Consider the following 19,542-nt stretch of genomic DNA (forward strand, 5'->3'; position numbering starts at 1 on the left):
GGTAGCAAACATATCCAGAAAACCTCATAAGCCGCTGGACTGACAATGATTTGTTTCAGTTCCTGGAAGTGGTGTTTACAGTGGATTGACATAAAATCTAAGGAAACTTGATTTCTTAAAGCACTTGATGGCATGCTTCAGTGGTAGTTGAGCATTTGTACTGTGGCAGCATGTTTTAAGCTTCCTGAATACTTAAGATTTCATCTTCTGACTAGAAGACGAGAGAGACAAGTTTAAAAAACAGAAGTCTGAATCCCAAATTGGTGTAGTTATCTTTGTACATTTCATTTATTTGCAAAAGCTTAGATTTGTGACATGACTACATACAAATCAAAAAGATCTCTGACATTAGAAAACTGGACACTAAAGATTTTATAGCAGTATACTTGTTTCAGATTCCTTTATGCAACAACAGGCACCAGGAGCCTTTCAGTTGTGAAATGGCCTTTTCAGTCTTTATGTAAAACCAGTTTTTATAGAATATCCTATAAAATGTTATCAAAAAATTTCCCACCGAACCAAGCAAAAACCAAAGCTGACTCTATAGTAGTTGAGCAATTCACTGGAAAAAAATGGATAAATACTATTGTATTTGCTATTATAGTCTTTGTGACAAATACAATAGATCCTATGGCAATCATTTAATTATATAGTCCAGTTAATTATCATGGTGTATTGTGACTCATTTAAAAATAAACAACTCCCAAAATATTTCGCTTGACTCCAGTTAGTCTGGCCTAGTATATTGATATGCTGAGTCTGGGTTCAAATTTAACAAGTTGATACTGGAGTAGCATTTAGTAATGTCAGCTATCTGTACAGAGCAGTCATGAAATCAAATCAGTGCTTTGGTCAGAGACTCGAGAGTCTGAAGCAGCAAAAGGTCTATGCATTCTTTTCTTACGTGCCTAGCTACTAGCCTTCAGCCACCTCATATCGGATGTCCTGCTTTCTATAATCAACAGCTTGTTAAAGGCTGACTTAAAAAAAAATTTTTTTTTTTTTTTGGCAAAACACCATTTCTCTGACAACTGGCCTTGGATTATTTTTAATTGACTTGAAAATTGTGGAATGGTGATGGCCCACATACCACAGCTGATCTTTACTGGAAACATATTGAATAGATTCTGCAGTAGTTAGTGGAATTTAATTTATGCAAAGCAGGAGGAAGAGGTAGTCCATGGTTGCAGCATTGGAGGTTGTCCTTGACTTTGTATTTCTGTTTTTAATGTTTTTCAGTGCATCTCTCTTGCTTAGGGCAGAAATAAATCTGCAGCTAAAGCATTTTGACATCATAGGTGTGAATTGGGAGGGTAGGTGTGAGTAAGGGAACAGTTTACATGTCATCTTATGTATGTAAACTTTGAGGAAGGCAGAAGCAGTGACTAAAGTTCCACTTCTTGTAGATGATAAACTTAAAAAAAATAAATCTATGTTAATCTCTTCCACAAGTATAATACTATGCTGACATCCCTGCTGACGTTAGCCAGTCCTTCCCCCTGAGTATCACTGCTGGTTAGATAATGTGAATATTATAAATGTACTCGCAAATCTCTCAGCAACTGCATACCTTGAGAAGAATCCCTTACACAATAAGGGAATCATTGTGTTACTGTCCTTCTGTTTACAAGTAATTCTATTCAAGTTTTGTCTCTAGTGAATGAAATACATGTTTTGAAGCCAAAAAATTTCAGGAGTGTTGTAAAAATCACCAGAATGTTTTTCTACTGTCAGGTTCTTGTGAAGAAAACCTTTAGTTGGAACTCTCAGGCTTTTTTTGACCAGGTCCTGGAACCCTTTTGTATCTGTAAAAGGAGATGCTATTTGAATCTTTCAGTACTACATTTAATTTTTGGACAAACAGTAATTTGAGTGGGCTGTGTGTGAGGATGTCTTCACTAAGTTACCTCCTAGCTGATCTGAACATGCTGAGAGGACCAGAGCCTGTACCTGGAGGTTTTTGATTCCCTTGATAAATGCTGCACCACAAGTTAGCACTGAATAGTCTGAGGTTGTCTTCTCTTGCGTCCCTTTCAGATGTAGAACTTCAGTCTTAGCAAAACCCCTTTGCAGAAGGTAATGGTCCAACCAGGGAGAAGTGCCAAGAGAAGGGGAAGAAAACCGTGGCTTATCTCCAGCCATCTGCATCTTTTATATTGAGCAAAGGGGCTGCATATGGGTATTGGTGTCCCAGTTCTGTGCAAGGAAGTGAGTGGAAAAGGTGCAGGTGAAGCAAAACATCATAGAGGCAATGCAAGGCAAAGCACAAACTGACATCTCTTTATGCTATTGTGCTGTGATAACCTCATCACCTAATAACTTTCATATTGCTCAGTATTGCATATCTTGATCATGTTACAGGACTGTTTATGGCACATTGCTGTGTCATGATATATGAGTTCAGTCAAGGAGAATTAGGGTTGAAAGAAAGGTGGTGTGTTTCTGAGGAATATGGTGGCAATTACGTTACTTGCATCATGTAATCCTATTTATGTTGTGTCTCAGGCAGATTTTAAAGCTGAAGTACATATAAAAGCATTAAATGGAAGACAGTGGAAACTGTCTGTTAATCACAGTTTATAATTAGTTGTAGGAGATCTCCTTTCATGTATGTAAAAATGACCTGAAGTGCTTTGATTTGTACTGATTTCTTCTATCTTCCATCTTGCTTAAATGCAGAGTTTTGTTACAGCTGCTTCTTTACCTTTCTTCATGTCTTGAGCTTTTGATTAGTTATCTTCTTTGGGGGCAAAAAAGATTACACACAAAGGATGCCATAAACCTTACAGTCAAGACTAGCTCAAGAACAGTTGCTACATGGAAGCATTAGCAAAAGAAGCAGTCAGTTAGTATTATTTACTATCATCTCCATCCCTAAAATTTTTCTATGTTAGTTTTAGCAAGTTATATTTTGCAACAATGAACCATGTGTAACTTTCAGGATATGATCATGCTGTAAGGAACAGTGTCGGGAGCTGTAGCAGAACACTTGAAGAACCCTGTATATTGAAGCTCTAGCACTTTGTAGCCACTAGCAGACACTACACATAAATAGTAAAGAATTTATTTGATTGTGCTCTCTACAAATTATGCTTAACCTTATTCTGTTTATAGTCTGAAGCTGAACTGAGTTTGGGTAGGTTTCTCTTGCCAATAAAAGGGGAAACTAAAACTTCAAAACCATGCAGAGTGGAGCTCCTGAAACAGCTTATATAAATATTAAATTATCCAGCCTTCAGGTTGATTCATGTCCTTTTAATCTACCATGAAAGAGTGGGAAGCAGTGATGGTGTGGCTTCTTCAGTATAGCCACGAGCTATAGTTATTCTGTCTCTTAAGACTTAGAATACATTTAAGGATGTTTTAAAGTAAAACTGTCACCAAGGCAAGATAAAGACTTTCTTCACTTTACTCCTGACCAGCCAAATAACTTAGTCTTTCAGTTATGAGACCGTGGCCGTTGCTGTAATTTGTTTTGAATGGTGTATCATTTTTGCTTTCTGTGAGAAATTGGATCAAAACTTTGGGTTAAACAAAAACATTTCTCAAAAATGTTATGGTGATGTAGAAATCATAGTTTTTGTAAGCATTATAGCATAAGACAGAAGGCCTTAACAAAACCAATAGTACTGCAGGTATTCTCCCAAGAATTGTCAAGAAGGTCAGCTATAAAATTGTTGAAATACATTCAAATACTATTCGCAATAGTTAGTATTAGATACCAAATTCCTTCAGTAATGGGTAAGTAGCATGTCGATTTTTGAAATGACCAGAAGGGTAGTTACAGGCTACCACAACAGGCTGGTCTGAAAGAAAAAGTACATGGAATAGAATTAGGAGACATATGATGTGTTTTGTGTTTACAAGAAGGGAGACCGAGCACTGCTTTCATAAAAGGAAGTTGTGTCTTAAAAATCAAATTAAGAAATCGCATGCAGAGGTGACTGAGCTGGTTAATGCAGGACACTGAGCTTTTAAAAATATTTGACAAGAACCCTTAGCAGAAGTTCTGAATAATACTCTCCAGACATAGGTGCAGAAGAGAAAAGCTTCCTCGTTGGTGACAGCTAATTAAAAGATAGAAAACAAAAGTGAGAATTAGATTGTTACCTCTGAAGCAGTAGAAGATCTCATGGTAGTGAGTGACTAGACAGTAGAATGGACAATTTTGAAAATCACTGTTGATAAATGCCAAGTACTGCACACAGGAAAAACAGCTAACGATGCGTACACGATAATGGTCTTCTATACTGGTCAGGGAATAGTTTATGTCATGGTGAGTGACTCGCTGAAAATGTCAGCTGAAATCTTGTTGACAGTTGAAAGGCAAATAGAAGGTTGGGATTTATTGGGAATGGAGTAAACTAACAAAATTAAAAACGCCATTATGGAGTTGTACAAATCCACATATGTGCATGGCATGCATATTTCTGGTCATCCTTTTTCAGGAAGTGTGTATAACAGAACTAGAAAAATACCAAGAAGGGTCACAAGATTGGGATGAGTTTTATGTGAGGAGACACCAAGCAGACCAAGGGCTTTTCAGCTTTGGGGAAAAAAAAAAAAAAAAGTGGTATAAAGGCAGTTTTATAAAACTATAGTTCAGGGGAGGTGAATTTAAACAGAGAATCCATTCTTACAAAACAAGTATGTCCTCATATGTGTTGCTGAGCTCACTGTTGTAAGATATTGTGCATGCCAGAAGTAGAAATGGATTTCAGGAAGAGGTTAGATAACTCGAAGAAAGGTCTATCAAAGGATGTTACATTCCCAGTATGTATTTTAACATAAGGAACAAAAAGTCCCATGATCACTCATTCTTTAGAAACTGGGAATATATCAGAGGAAGTACTATTCTTAACTGCTGCTTTTATTATTTGCTTAAGCATCTGCTCCTGGCTATTACTAGGGAAAGGATACAAGGTTATACAGAACATTAATCTGACTACTAGGCTCTTTGGTGCCTGCTCAGGCCTTGCAGCCACCTAGGATCAAATGGTAGAAATGCTCTTTCCAGTTCTCCCCTCACCTTGGGCTAAGTGTGCTCTTCTGTGTTCCAACATGTGTTTTCTTGTCTTCCAGAAGTGGATGAATTTCACAGATTGAGTAAGCAAGCAAAACAGACTGGCCTTTTCAGGCAAGTCACTTGCTTACGACTGACTTTCACCCTTGTCTGAAGGGGACTGCCCTGCATTTCTGTTAAGTGTCTCTGTTTCAAGTGAACTTTCTTCCTTACTCCCTGTGACGAACAGAACATACTGATTGGGAATGCAGCCAGCAAAATGTTTGTAGCTCACTTCACTGTTAGTTTACAGATCTATAATCATCTCTGTTTCAAGAGAGTACATCACTTTTTCGCCATCGTGGCAGTTTATGGTAAACTGAAGAGTCTACAGATAGATACAGTTATTTTTTGAGACCTTAGGCTGCTTTCAGCTGTATCAACTGTAACATAAGCAAACAGCATTTGAGAAGGACATCAGCAAGTTCCTGGCTGAAGTTACATACTAACTTGAATTGGACTCATTGAAGTTAGGGTGCGTTAAAATGCAAATGGTACGCTCCAGCTACTCAGTAAGCAGAATGTGGGAAGAAACATAGAATTGGATTCTTTTAGATGTAGATGATTTCTCTGGCAGCCTACAATTTTCCTAGCATGAGGGAGAAGGCCCTGGTCAGTAATGCAAAAGCACAAGGGCTTTTTGAAGAGAAAGGCTTCCCGAATTTATTAACATTACTTTTTTTTATAGTAGAGTTTCTACCTTAGCCAGTTGTGGTGGTAATCGTTGCTTCTAGTAAGTTCAATTTGGGACAAACATTTAGCTTATAAAGAATAAATGCAAAGTAGTTAAAGTCTGGCAAGTTATAGGCTGATAAAACCCATGTCTAATGTGGGAAGTGTAATGTAACTTTAGTAAGAAATGTTGAGTTTATTGGAAATCAAGTGTAATAGCACTTTTGTTGTAAAAGTAATCATGGGTGGATTATTTGTGTTGCGGTTGCTTTGTGTCATGGAGGTTGAGGCATTCAATTCACATGACATATAGGATTTATAACTTCAGTGTAGCACAGCTTAAGACAAAACAGTAAGTTCTGCCGTATCCAGGTGGTTTGCCTACATGTAGGACTGGCAGCAGGTAGTTACGGGCTTGGAGCTGGGAGAGGTCTTGTAGGTAGGGCGTGGGGCTCTGATTCAGATCAGTGGTGGCTTAGGGCTAATGTGGAGTGCAGAAGAGCATGGAAGAGTGGCTGGCAGCACCACTAGCTGTGTGCTGGTGCAAAGGCCCAGGGAATTCCTGAGCTAGTGTTGATGTTGATCTTGGATCAACAGTAGCTGAGAACAGTAGACTTAAGAATGCTTTTGAAAACTGCTGGACTAACTTGGGAGTAGGCTGAGGCCATTCAGCCTGCATCCAGACCTGCTGTAGGTCTGCTGTCACAGAAACTTTTTAGAAGGGTTCTGTTATTTCTACAGCCTGGGTAACTGTTCAAGATTGCCTTTAGGGCTGGAAAAAGGCAGCTTCCAGGCTCAACCTTATTTTATGCATCTGTACTGGACCTAATGAACTTCCCAGGAGTGAGACCATGATGCAGAGGTGCTCCAGTTGCTTGTCTGCCTTTTGGAGGCAAATTGGTTGTTTCTAAACTCTGTCTGTTTCCTCTTGCTCTGAATAACAAAAAGTTGACTGTGTATTGTGTCCTTCTGCTGAGTGTATTGATTAGCCAGTGTGGTTAACATCTGTCATATCTGGTTTATCTGTTGCTCATTTCAGTGAGCAAATTGCACATGCAGTTTAATGTTTGATAGGGTTTTGAATTTTTTGAGTGTATTAGGCTTTATAGTGTTAATTGGTGAAGGTAAAAGTACAGCTGGAATTGTTACTGTGAGAGTTTTTCAAACTTCCATTTAAGTCTTAAGATTTGGCACCAGAGCCACACATAGGTGCAGAAGTTTTATAGTTTTATACTATCATGAAGTTAACTGACTTGATATCAGGAATGGTTTGTTGAAATAATACCTAATGAAATACTTGGTACTGTTTTCTGATTTATTTTTTATTTACTCTGTGTGTGTTGGCTGGTTTAACACAGGAGGCCAAATCTGGATTGGCTCTTGACTTCATAAAATGTAATATTCTTGCTTTTTATATGGTAGCTTATTTGGCACATCTGTCCATAAAACCAAAAGAACTCAAATTCCTGATGAATAAAATATACACATTACTAACTTTTGACTTGTTCTTTAAGTTGTGCTTAAGTATGCTTTGATTATATTAGATTACTACTTGTCTTCCTGTGACCTATGTGAAAATGAGTTCTTGTATGCAAAAAAAAAAAAGCTGTCTTAAATAGCTTTGTTAATGAACATATAGGCACAGGTTCTCAAAGTAGCAGACATTGAGTGGAGTAATATATGAATGTTGTTATAAAATCACTGTAGACTAAATATGATCTTTTAAGGAAGCTGTAAGATTGTGGTTCTATATAAAAAGTGTAAGCTATAAATGAAGAAACAGATGATACTTTTGCTCTGGTCTTTTTAGAGAAGCAGTTCTCTGAAAATATCTTTGGAAGCGAGGGAGAATTAGTGAAAATAACTTCAGTGTCATTTCTAAATGCTGTCTGTTAAACAGATGGTGAAACTGCTGAGGCATGTTGTGCTGACACCTTGCTGTTAAAGCAGCCAGCAAGGCTGAAGGTCCCGCAGAAACATATGTTGCATAATAACCATTGATCTAAGAGTATGTTATTTTCTTTGTTTTGAAAATGCTCATAGGTTCTTCTTTCTCAGTATTGCAGATAGTTGATCATAGATACCAACTAAAAAGAAATACCTACGTGTCATTAAAAAAACACAAACACTCCTCACCAGTCTACCTCTCCCCCTTAAAAATACAGGAGACTGGGACTGTAATGAATTCCATGCCACTAAATATTTACTGCTTTGCAAGATAAGAGAAAGCATTACTTTTAGAATCCCATGAATTTGGTAAGATCTTGACATGATAATTGAATTTTGCTTTTTTGAAACTTATGTTCCCATGATGAATAGCACATCTGGCAGTATTTTAGGGAAGAAAAATCCCCTCACTTTTCTCAATTTAAAATTCAAGGGAACCAAATAATATACTCGGCACAGCGTGAAAAGAAACATACTTGAAGTTGCTAGTGTAGCTCAGGAAAGTTTTGGGGTTTTTTTTCATTCTCATCAAGCTTGTAACTAATGTTGATGTTTGGGTGTTTGAGCAAGAAGAATGTTGGTTTTGTAAGGGATCTGTTGAGCTCTTGTTTTCTTAAGCTGCGATAGTCCAGATCACTGTTTGTTTTTTCAGTTTGAATTGATACTTATATTCCCTCCAATAAAAGCTGTATGATTTCTCATTTTGCTGTACAGCTGGAGATTTTGGTTGAGGACTGACTTGCACACAACTAGCTGTCTGTTTAGTCAGAAGAAGACTGGGAATATACTTGGGTTCTAATTCATGCACTAACACCAACGAAATTAGTCACAAAAGTTGGTAGAGAAAATACCTGTTATTTCAACACCCTGGTCTTACACAAGAGGTGTTTCAAAAGGCGCTGTGGTGAATCCAGCAATTAAGAAAGGCATGGAATCAGTTAACTGTCTTCAAACCTGATAAATTATGGGTAATGTTCTCAGTACTGCTCTTCAAGCGTGTGACTGATACAAGCATGTCTGCTTAAAATCTACTTCTGTCCAGTTTCTGATGGAAATTGCAGAAAACATCAAAAATCTTCACTATGGAGGCTTATTAAGTATATTAGATTAAAATTAATTTGACTGGATTACTTTCTTTTGGTGCTTTTTCTCTTGGAGCGCTTGCTTTGGCATTACACTGGAGTTCTTTAAATGTATTGTATATAGCAGCTGTCTGTCCTCACATGTTTTTAATAACTTTCTATAGCCTAAACCAATGAATCAGTAATATAAAAGGCCTCTTTGTTAGTGTATATCATTAATTGAGGTTTATGCACTTACAGTCTGGCAAGCAGAAAGTTTGAGTTCTCTGTTAAGAAATTAGAAGTTGACAAGAACAACTGACCCACTTGTCCCTCTTGAAAATACTGGGATGCCTGCTCTCATGAAACAGAGATCCAAACAGTTTCAGCTCCATTGGCATTTAATTGTTAATGTGTGTGATGTCTGTTTCAAAGCTTCCTTGGCACTTTGAAGGCAGTTAGTCAGCTCGTCATGGTGAGGCACATTGCTAAAGAGCATTGCTGCTATCTGATCTATGTATTAGTTGTTTGGAGGTCAACAAAAATCTCCACTGGAGGATTTTACTCTTTGGCTGGAGGAGAAAGTACTGTTAAAGGTTGGTTATCAAGGCTAGCTCAGCTAAAAATAGCGGGAGAGACAACAGAATAATAAAGTGAATAACAGAAGCCCATACTAAAATAATGCTGGTAACAAACAGAGTGTTCTGAGGTTTTCTAAAATACAGCAGACTTTTGTCCCACATTCCAGTAATTTATTTGAAAGGCATGTTCCACTTGAGGATTGCCAAGAACTTTACAAATACTAAGCCTTTTAACATGTCTAAGGTATGTGCCGTGCCATTTTAAAAAGAACCTCATGGGCAAAAATGATAGCTATATTTTTCCAGAAGCTTATGGTCTGTAATAATACAGAAAGTGTTCTTTCAGTGGTTCAGGGAAGCTTCAGACTCTCCAGGTATGAAAACCTATTGTAGCTTTCTGTCCTAAAAGAATTTGTGAATAAAAAGGTGGATATTCTGGGTTTCATTTCCACCCCCCTCCCACCCACCCCCAATATTAATGTAAGACATACACACTATAAATTCAGCTACGAGTTATGTGTCTCTAGATTTCTAGCATGTTTCATCCATGACAAGTTCTCCAGTCTAGTTTTGCTTTTTGGAGGTGTAAAAAAAAGTTAGAGCTTACACAAATGTTGTGAGGCACTGGTTCTCCATATACACGTATGGTTTAAAGATGAAAAGTACAAACTTAGGACAAGAGAGCTAAAGAAAAAAGGTCCCAGAATTATAAAAGGAGAAAGAACTGCTTCAAGAAATACAGATAGCCTTCAATATCAGAGCGGTTTGCATTCAGAATGCTGTCAGTGGGACAAAAAAAAAGGAGTAGAATTGGACTAGAGTTTTAATACTGTAAAACATTGTGATTGAGAATTATAAATAGTCGTGCTAGAAGAAAGGTGAAACACTTGGCTTTGCCCTGAGCTGCATCCTGCTGACATCTATTCCCTGCACAGCCTCACCGTGGAAAGTTTTATGGAAGAAGGCCATCCTTGGGTGAGAAGTTTGAATAAAAGCTTGTGGTACACCAACAGATTTAAGAAAGAATAGGCACCAAATCTTTTGTTAACTGGAAAAACTGGGAAGGCTAGAAATGCAGAGGCTGCTCAGGCTAAACTGTTCAAGACTTTCACAGTTCCCTGCCCTGTCTATGCAAAAAAGCATTCTCTTGTTATAGTGTTTATTTTTGAAAAATGCCATAGGCTTATACGTACCTTTTAAAAATTTCATGCCCTCTTGATTTTTAGTACACAAGCAGTGATACATCTTCATGTTAAATGACTCATATAATACATTTTCCTGCTTTTGTGGAGGTTTGCAAGGGCTTTCAAATCACAAATGAACATGAAACAACTCGGCATATGCTCCAGTAAGAAGTCTCAACTGTTGGCAGTGATTATTGGTGAATACTTGGATTACCTACATAAATGCTAAAGTCTTAATTTCTTTGGCAGGCAAAAATCAGTGATCAAAAGTAAACTGTACAGTGATACCATCTATTGTCGGTCACTCCCCTGGTACTGCAGTGTAGGCTGGAGGGAACTGGGCTGTAAAGCTGCTGCCTTCATAGTCCAGACAGCCAAGTCAAGGCACAATCTTAAAGAGATTTTAGTCATTAAAAATAAACTTTTCAATGTGTGTAGGCAAATGGTATTTTTTCTTAGATACAACAAATTTTAGCATATTTTCAGATGTCAACAGGAATGTTGGCAGGGGGTAGGGAACACGCCAAACTTTGAGCTCCTGCTGCCAGGCTTGAGACCACTGGAATTACTGGAACTTCCAAAACACTTATCACAGATGAAACTTATTTTTGCTCTGTCTTATTTTTGCCAGTAGCTGTATTATTTTGAAAAGAAAAAATTGTTTATATATGTTTTAATAGCTGCCTATGCTTATAGAAATTGTCAGGCACTGCTAGGAGAAAGGTCTTTAATTCTGTTTTAATTTGTGATAAATGTTTAGTTGCTTAAGTATCCAACAAGACAATTATTTTACTGAAACAGCTAAGGGGAAAAAGTGTGTTTACTCTTAGCCCTTTAGGATCCTGTTTCTACTGGAGATGCCGACAATCTCAGTCCTTATGCTAGACAACCTTCTCATGTTTGATTAACATTAGTCTATATGATTTTTTTAAAAAACTTACCTAAATTTCCATGCCCAGTTCCCTCAAATTTCATTTATTTTGAGGAAGACAAAACTGTTAAAGGCTTGTGAGTGTTGGGTCCATCAGAATTCATTCTGTACAGAACAAGTTTCATTGTCTATAACTTGAGAGTATCTTTGAATTTTTAGAAAGCATTGCTATGCTATGAGGGCTGTGCAATAATGTTTTTAAAACACTTTGCAACTTTAAACTTTCTGTGTTTTTTTTTGTTTTGTTTGTTTTTATTTTCTGTAGACTCGAGATGATTTTCTTGGGCAAGTGGATATTCCTCTTTATCAGTTACCGGTTTGTATTTTTTGTTTGTTTTTGTTTTAAGACTATGAAAGGGAAAAATTTATTCTGTATGCAACTGTATTTGTTATCTAAGGAAGTTAACCATACTGATAATATAAGTGATTAAATTCTTCTGGTCTGTGGGGTTTTTGTTTGGTTTTCTTACGGGGATTTGTTAGGAGTATTTTTGTGCTGGTATTTGTCAAAAACCTGTAGGTTATCTTGTGTTTAGATACTGGTTTCTGCTGTTAAAAGTTAGGGGTGCTTATAGCTTTTCCAAGAATAAAATGCAAGTATTGAAACAGTCTTAAAGACAAGAAGATACTGTAATTATTGTCACATTTCTTAAAATATTTTCTTTAAAGTCGACAGATTTACTTTAAATATAACTTATTCCCATAAACAGATACAGAAGAGGGTAAGTGGGAAATAGAGCTAGTGTTGTTTTGTACATTGTTTTTGTTTTGCATTTCTTTTGCAAAGCACACTGTTAGTTTTAAAGAAATATCACCAAGAACATTGAAACATGTAAGCCTTTTCATTTTCTTCTGAGTTCTCAAAACATTAGCTAATACTAACAGATTTATCAGCAACTGTTTTAAAGACAGGATAACAACTGTGGAAAAACCTTTCCAAGAGCAGTTGTTCTTTCATTCCGGTAAGAACTGTGTCAGGAGTAGTTATGTATGTCCCGTTTCCCACTGTAACTGGGATGTGAGATCACACTAACCCCTTTCCCTCAGTCAGGTGGGTTGGAAAGACCGACTGTAATTGCCCTCTGAAGGAGACTGTCTGTGTTCTCACTTCCCACTGATAAGCTGGACAGCAATATCTGGAGTATTTTGGATGTATTGGTGCCTTTTTTTTAATTTATTTTAAAAAAGCATGAACTAGGTTATAGAGCCTCACTTGAGTATTTTCATGGCTATTTTCTTACCTGCCTTGAACGTCTGCTTTTCCCTGTGTTCTGTTTCCATCTTCCTGGTTCCTTGTTATTAAATATTTGTTCTTGCCATCTAAATCCGTTGTACTTCATTGGTCCAAATATAGGTGGATTTTTGGAAAGTCTCTCATTTATATAAGTAAATACAACTTGGATAAATAATCAGTTTATAAATTCTTTATTACATGCACTTTTGGTTTTGCTTCATGCTGTGCAAATGCATACTGCTCATAACTAAAAAGAGCTGGTAATTGCAGACATGGAAAAAGGGCAAATAATCTGCAAGGTAAGATAGTTGGCAGATACAAATTTGCTCTTTCCAAAACCAAAATGTGTGAATCCAGATATAATGTATTGTTGAGTCTGAGGCAGCTGTTCTTTTTTTGGGAAGTCAGAAAAATAATTATAAAATTTAGATTGATAATCTTTCTTTTTCTCTCCTCAGTGATCTATTTCCATAGTGTGTTTGTTGTGTGTAGGTAGCAATAATGTAATGTTGGAGGGGGGAAAAAACCATCCAAGCCCCCGCAAAACCAAAACCCAAGCTTAATTCCATTTAAATTTCAAAGAACTATTTATCTTTGATGTAAAACAATTCATTTTATAAATATAGAAACTGATCTTGCAGATAACACCAGTGTAACACATCTATTGTTACAGGATTGAAGATCTGCGTTTTAATTCAGTGGAGGTGGAACACTTCAGCTTGTGTAGTATTTCTAAATCGTTTTATTAAGAGCTTACACTGAAATTTCTGAAATACAAGAGAGCATTTTTTCTTTCTGAGATTTGATGTAATAGTTATCACATTCAGTAAAATGTACTCAGCTTAATCTTAGGAATTTTTCATAACAAAGTTCAACAGTTCCAAATAAAATTCTGTCTATAACTTAATAATGTCTAACCTTTAGATTCTGTATTTTTTTTATGTCTCTTTCCAGTCAAATTAGCTCAGCCTTTGAGGATTGCATCATGTACCATTTTTCTAAAGTAAAAGGTCTACAAATACAGCAATTGCAGCTTTTTCCTCATGTATTACAAAATACTTCTTGAAACAGTTAAAATGTATTGGGTTAGCTCCCCAGAATTTACAAACTGCTGAAAAAGGGGCAGGGGATATGTGTGTAGAGAGAATCAAAGAAGATATTTACAGATGTTTTTAAAAATACGGTATTACAAAAATGTTTTTGTAAGAATTGCAGAACTTCAGATGCATTATAAGTATTTATATTAACCAGAAAACCAAATCTTCCTTTAGTGATCTCTCATGTGTATTTCTCTATCTGTACCTGGGATGTATATTTATAAAATTATGTCTGTTTACCTCTATGCTGCTTTCTGTTGAGCAACTTCACTTCTGTGAATTAGAACAGAGATGTTCTCAGAATGGATGCCTTTCATTATTTTTTATCCCCAAGTCTTAAAGCTAGAAGTGGCTTTTTGTGTTTGTTCTGTGTAAAACAATAATTGAAAAATAGTAAGGGAGGAAAAAGGGTTACGGTAGAACTTTAAAATGTGAAAATTTGAGAATCTGTTTCTTAATTTCAGGCTAAACAGTTGCTTGGGTTTTTTCTGTGCTTTAGAAACTGTAATCTATGTATACACTGAAAGGTAATTATTTTTTCTTGAACTGGGGAATTAGTCTTATTACTAAGATTAAAGCTGGCATTACTATTACTGTACCTAAACCTATAACTTAAATTGTAAAATGTTATGTGGCCTTTAAAGACAATTGTTGTAAATTTCTGATAATTTTCTCTAACTTAAGTGTCTGATAGAGATTTTTCTTGAAAAATGTTGTCTTATTCAGACAGAAAATCCAAGTATGGAGAGACCGTATACGTTTAAGGATTTTGTTCTTCATCCGAGAAGGTTAGTAAATGCCACATAAAAATTCTAACTTACATACCTAAACAAGGCTGTTACATATGTACAAGTAATAAGTAATTATATAAATATTGGCTGAACATTTATGTTTTCATCAAAGAAATTTGAGCAGCAACAGAGTAAACATATTTGTGGTTCTACTAAAAAGTCAGTGTTTGTTTAAATACTTAAGAGATTGGTAAGAATAAACCATTTTTCTTCAGGCCATGATATAATTCACATTATAGCTTCATCTAAACCATTTACTACATCACTGAACAGTGAAATCGGTGACCAGTGTTATGCTGTAACTGATTTATCCCTTTCCAAATTGAGATTGTTTTTTGCCTTCCTGTCTCTTTTGTTTGCCTTTTTCATGTAAGCAGTTTCATGTGACTTTAATTCTAAACATAATAAAACTTAAACTGAAAAGCTGCTTAACATTTAGGAAGACCTCTGTTAAAAAAAACTTGAGGAATTTTTAAATGATAGGTAGCACTTTGACGGTGATGTTAAGTGTTTCATATTTGTTTTTAAAATGGAGATTCCTAACATAAATCTGAACAGTTTTTAGGAACTTATTTCTAATAAAATGCACAAAATGCATGTCAGCATTTTTCAGATAATAGGTTACAATTGAGAAATAATGTCAGAACATGTGGGATCTATAGATCTTTCTCAGCCACTTTGGTAGCAGAAGGCTATTTTTACTGTAGTTATTATACTGACTCATTTTTAGCACATCAGTGGGTTTTAACAGGTAGTGACTGTTTCATTTTGATCTCCTATTTTTCTGAATTTAACATTTCTTGTCCTGTAAATGAATGAAGAATAATATTTATTGCCTCCGCATAAATTAAATTTTTGTCTGTTAGTCAAGCATCTGACCTCTCCTTGTAGTGGCTGCCATGTGAATTTGGCAACGCTTTGTAGTAAGAGATGCTGCCATAGGTTCATGCACTTCTCTGCCTTGAAGTCTTACTGTAACTTTTAGATGCTTCAGTATTGTTAATGCATGTTCTTCAATTTTGTGCATGTTTGCATTTATTTAGACAGGGATATTAATAATAAGGTTACTACCTTCCCAAAACCTCAAGCTGACGAAGAATTACTAATACATTAATACTCTGAAATGAATTACTTTAACCTGCTATCTTACTTTCCAGTACAATGGTTACTTCCTCTTTCAAAGGGATGTAGGCATTTCTGAAACCAAAATGCCGTCTCTGTGAACATGTTTACAATCCAACATGAAATGCTCTTTCTGAATATCAGGAAATGTAATTCACTTTCTGTATTGGGGGGAGGGAGGCAAAGCATTAGACCTTAATGATGGGAGTGGGTTTTGGGATTTTTCTTTAGTAATATGATGTGCACGTATCCAAGTTGACTTATCAGTGGTATTTTCAAGACTATCGGTTTGTTTTTTATGCACTAGTCAAACAGATGAGATAATGTGGCAAATTTCATTACCAAGTGAAAATACTGAACAAATTCAATATGGGAAGAGCCTATTTTCAGACTTGTGACAGTGCATTAAGATAAATACAGAGGCAGGTGCTGAAGTATGAGCTTGCTGTAACTTAGTTTTAGGAAAAGCAGTCCTTTAAGTTGAAATAATACTTAATAATTTGACTGTGTATTATAATAATATGAATTAAATTCTCATCATTCTTATTTTCTTGTTCTTTGTGCATTGTATACTAGGGAAGTTTTCAAAAGAGTGACTTGGAAAGAAAGGTTTTCCTTTGTGGTACCTAATACCAAGGTGTATTCAGAAGTCTAAAAACTTGATACTATTACAGAACTCAATTTAAAATATAAGAAGCCAAGTTTGTATTGAGAAACCTAAGAATAATCCTCTAGCTGTGCTTTTTAGCAGTTTTATTTTCAGCTAACAATTATACAAGTGCATAATAAGAACATTTTATTTTCTCTTCTGTAGCCATAAATCAAGAGTTAAAGGCCACCTTAGATTAAAAATGACTTATTTACCGAAAAGCAGTGGGTCTGAAGAAGAAAACACAGAACAGGCTGAAGATTTAGAGGTGGGAAAAGATGTATTTATTGCTGAAAACCCTAGCAAGTATCTTTAGCTTTTAAGGGTAGCTACAGTAAAAATGAATGTTAAGAATCACTAAGCTACAAATAGTGTTTTAGAAACAAACTGGTTAAGAACGATTGCTTGTATCATACATAAAAGTTGTAAATGTATAAAAATTCTGGAGCAGTTTTTCTAACTCAAGGAGTGAGTTTTTCAGTATATCTAAAAAAAGAAAATTTGCCATACGTCTATGTAACTTGTCTTGATTTAGAATTAATGGAAATATCATTGCCCAGTATTTTTACTGCTGTTTAATGTTGTTTGACCCCAGCCAGCCAGACACTGACATCTTGCTGGTTTTAGTTTGAGCTCTCTCCAATTTATAGGGATATTTTGATCTTAACTACTTTACATTTGTAATCTTTTGTAAGCATATCCAGTTTAGATCAATGGATTTCTTTTCAAGACTTAAACAACTCTAATCAGCATTGCCACCTTTGCTGTAATTAAACTTTCTGTTGCAAAATGTTGTAATATTTAATGTTACAGCTCATTTGACTAGTACATTTGCAGCATGTGTATGAAATGAGATCTGTTTTACCTTTTTGGATGTATTCTATGAATGCTCTTTATTTTCCTGGATAAACAATTTCTGTGCTAAAATGTTTAAGGATCTTGAGTTAAAAAAAAAGATTTCTGCATGCATGGTTTGTCCTATCATTTCTTGAAAAATACACACAATAAAATCCAGAGCCAATCTTATTGGCTTAAGATGTAGTGGAACTGCACCTTAAAAGGAGTATGGTTTAATAAATGGAAATGCTTTTTCAACTTTGGTAGTATTAAAGGCAGTTAATATTATATCTTCTAGCCTGGGTGGATTATATTGGACCAACCAGATGCTGCTAGCCAGCCACAACAGCAGCAGCAGGAACCTCCTCCGCTGCCTTCAGGCTGGGAAGAAAGGCAAGACATCCTTGGCAGGACCTACTATGTCAATCATGAATTCAGAAGAACACAGTGGAAAAGACCAACTGCCCAGTATGTCTTTTGGCCTAAAAATTCAAGTCTTATATTAACTAGTGCAACTCATGCACTCTAGTTACATTGAAAGCAAGGAGAACTAGAAAGTTTGAGAGCCTTCTATAATTTAACCTGCGAGAGTAGTCATTTTAACTGCACAGTACTCTTCCTGTTCTCTGGAAGTACGCATTCAAATAGAAACTGGTTGCAATTGTAAGAGATAATAACTACAGTAATGGAAAGGAAATTATTTTCACACTCAAAGCCTGACTCCTCCTTCCCAGCAGGGACTGCATTAAATTATTTACCTTAGGTTTTTTCAGGGTTGGTTAGTTTGTTTTTCTTTTCCTTAGAATGTGAATTACAGAAATAATACCTGGAGAGTACTGTCTGGTTCTTTGGTTTAACTTGCACTTCACATTGACATGATTGCTTATTCTTTTTTTAAACTGTTTACATCAATTATTGTAGCTCATGACTGTTTCTTTATCTTCTGCCGAAGTGACCATAATAGATGTTTTTGCTGTTAGCCTAGCTTACTGTTGAAAGATAAAATACGGCTACTGTATGCTCACTCACCCCCCCACCCCCCCCCCAAACAGGGACAGTGTAGCTGTTGCAGATATTGGTAGCGTGCAGTTGGAGGCCCAGCATGTGTTCACTCACCGGCGACAGATATCGGAGGACACGGAAAATCTAGACAACAGAGATTCCCCCGAGGTAAAAAAAACAAACAAACATCTCTAAATGTTTCTGAAATGCAAGTAACTTGTAATACAAGCTTTCTGACTAGATTTAAAATTTGTAACTTGAAACTCCTTTTAAAAAATACTTTTTCTTTATTTTCTTTTTAAAGAGCTGGGAAATTATAACTGAAGATGAGGCAACAATGTATAGCAATCAGAATGTTCAAATACCTCTCTCACAGAGTAATTGTGATATACAGTCTCATCTTGCAGAAGAATTGAATACCAGACTTACTACCTCTGGAAGTTCAGCTACTGGCCAGTCAGCAGCCTACACTGTAAATTATTTTTCTTATTATTCTAATATACAGAAATATCTGTGTTTTGCACAAAATGTTATAACTGATAGGATTAGATCCATAAATACTTCATTTAACAATTACATTTTCAATTTCATCCCTAAGGCAGAGAACTTAAGAATAAGCTTTTTACTATGGAAGCCCATCTAAGCAAACATTTTATTCTTCCACACTTTTCTTATATGAATTTTTGCCTGAGATTAAAACATACTTGTGTGAAGTATTTTTTGGTCGTCTTATACTGTCATACAGAATGCTATTGAAAACTACAGGTGAAGGAAGGTGTCTGTATCCTGAAAGCTTATTTCTAAGGGCGTTGTGCTATATCGGTCACTTCTACCACTAGGACAAGTTTTAAGATAATTCCAGTTTTCATTGTGAATACTGGCATAAGATTTTTATGGTGGAGCCGAGTAAACCTGGTGACTCCATAGCAGTGAAAAAGGGACCCTGCTCATACAGTTCCGCTGCCCCCGCACCAGTTATGAAACTTGCCTGACCTCTCAGTGAGTGTTTTCAGTTTGCTAACCCAGAAGAAAACTATTCTTTTTTCCCCCAACTCTGTTTTTGCTATTTTAGCAAGTTGAAACAATATGCTAGGTTGTCTGACAAATACTGTGGTGGCAAATGAGAAGCAGCAGGAGTATGTTGCCAGGAGTAGGAATTGTCTTTTTGGTGGTAGCGAGCAATTAAATAAGCTCAGCTGTCTTGTGAAAGCCGAGCTCCACAAACAGCCTTGTAACCTGATCTGTGACTTGAGAAATCCACTGTCCATTCAGGAAAGCCTGTAGAGGTGACCCAGACCATCTAGTCTGTAAGATTTAGGTGTTTAAATAAAATTATTAGCTTTTTTCATGCTGTAAAATGTAGATTTGGAAT

The 19,542-nt window shown here is 36.1% G+C and overlaps 1 protein-coding gene across 3 annotated transcripts in view; it reads left to right on the forward strand.

The window, feature by feature from the left end:
- The window catches only part of NEDD4 (NEDD4 E3 ubiquitin protein ligase), a 60,566-nt gene that overhangs the window by 23,090 nt on the left and 17,934 nt on the right, over window positions 1-19,542 (forward strand). For all 3 annotated transcript variants that reach the window (XR_008822995.1, XM_056346178.1, XM_056346177.1), the window contains 6 exons: window positions 11,704-11,754; window positions 14,496-14,557; window positions 16,497-16,599; window positions 17,467-17,636; window positions 18,221-18,338; window positions 18,475-18,642. Coding sequence is in view for 2 of the 3 variants with exons in the window: in XM_056346178.1 (XP_056202153.1) it covers window positions 11,704-11,754; window positions 14,496-14,557; window positions 16,497-16,599; window positions 17,467-17,636; window positions 18,221-18,338; window positions 18,475-18,642 (672 nt within the window). In the remaining variant the exon portion in view is untranslated. The remainder of the gene's footprint in view (window positions 1-11,703; window positions 11,755-14,495; window positions 14,558-16,496; window positions 16,600-17,466; window positions 17,637-18,220; window positions 18,339-18,474; window positions 18,643-19,542) is intronic.

This window comes from Falco biarmicus, chromosome 7, assembly GCF_023638135.1.
Source record: "Falco biarmicus isolate bFalBia1 chromosome 7, bFalBia1.pri, whole genome shotgun sequence".
Taxonomy (NCBI): domain Eukaryota; kingdom Metazoa; phylum Chordata; class Aves; order Falconiformes; family Falconidae; genus Falco; species Falco biarmicus.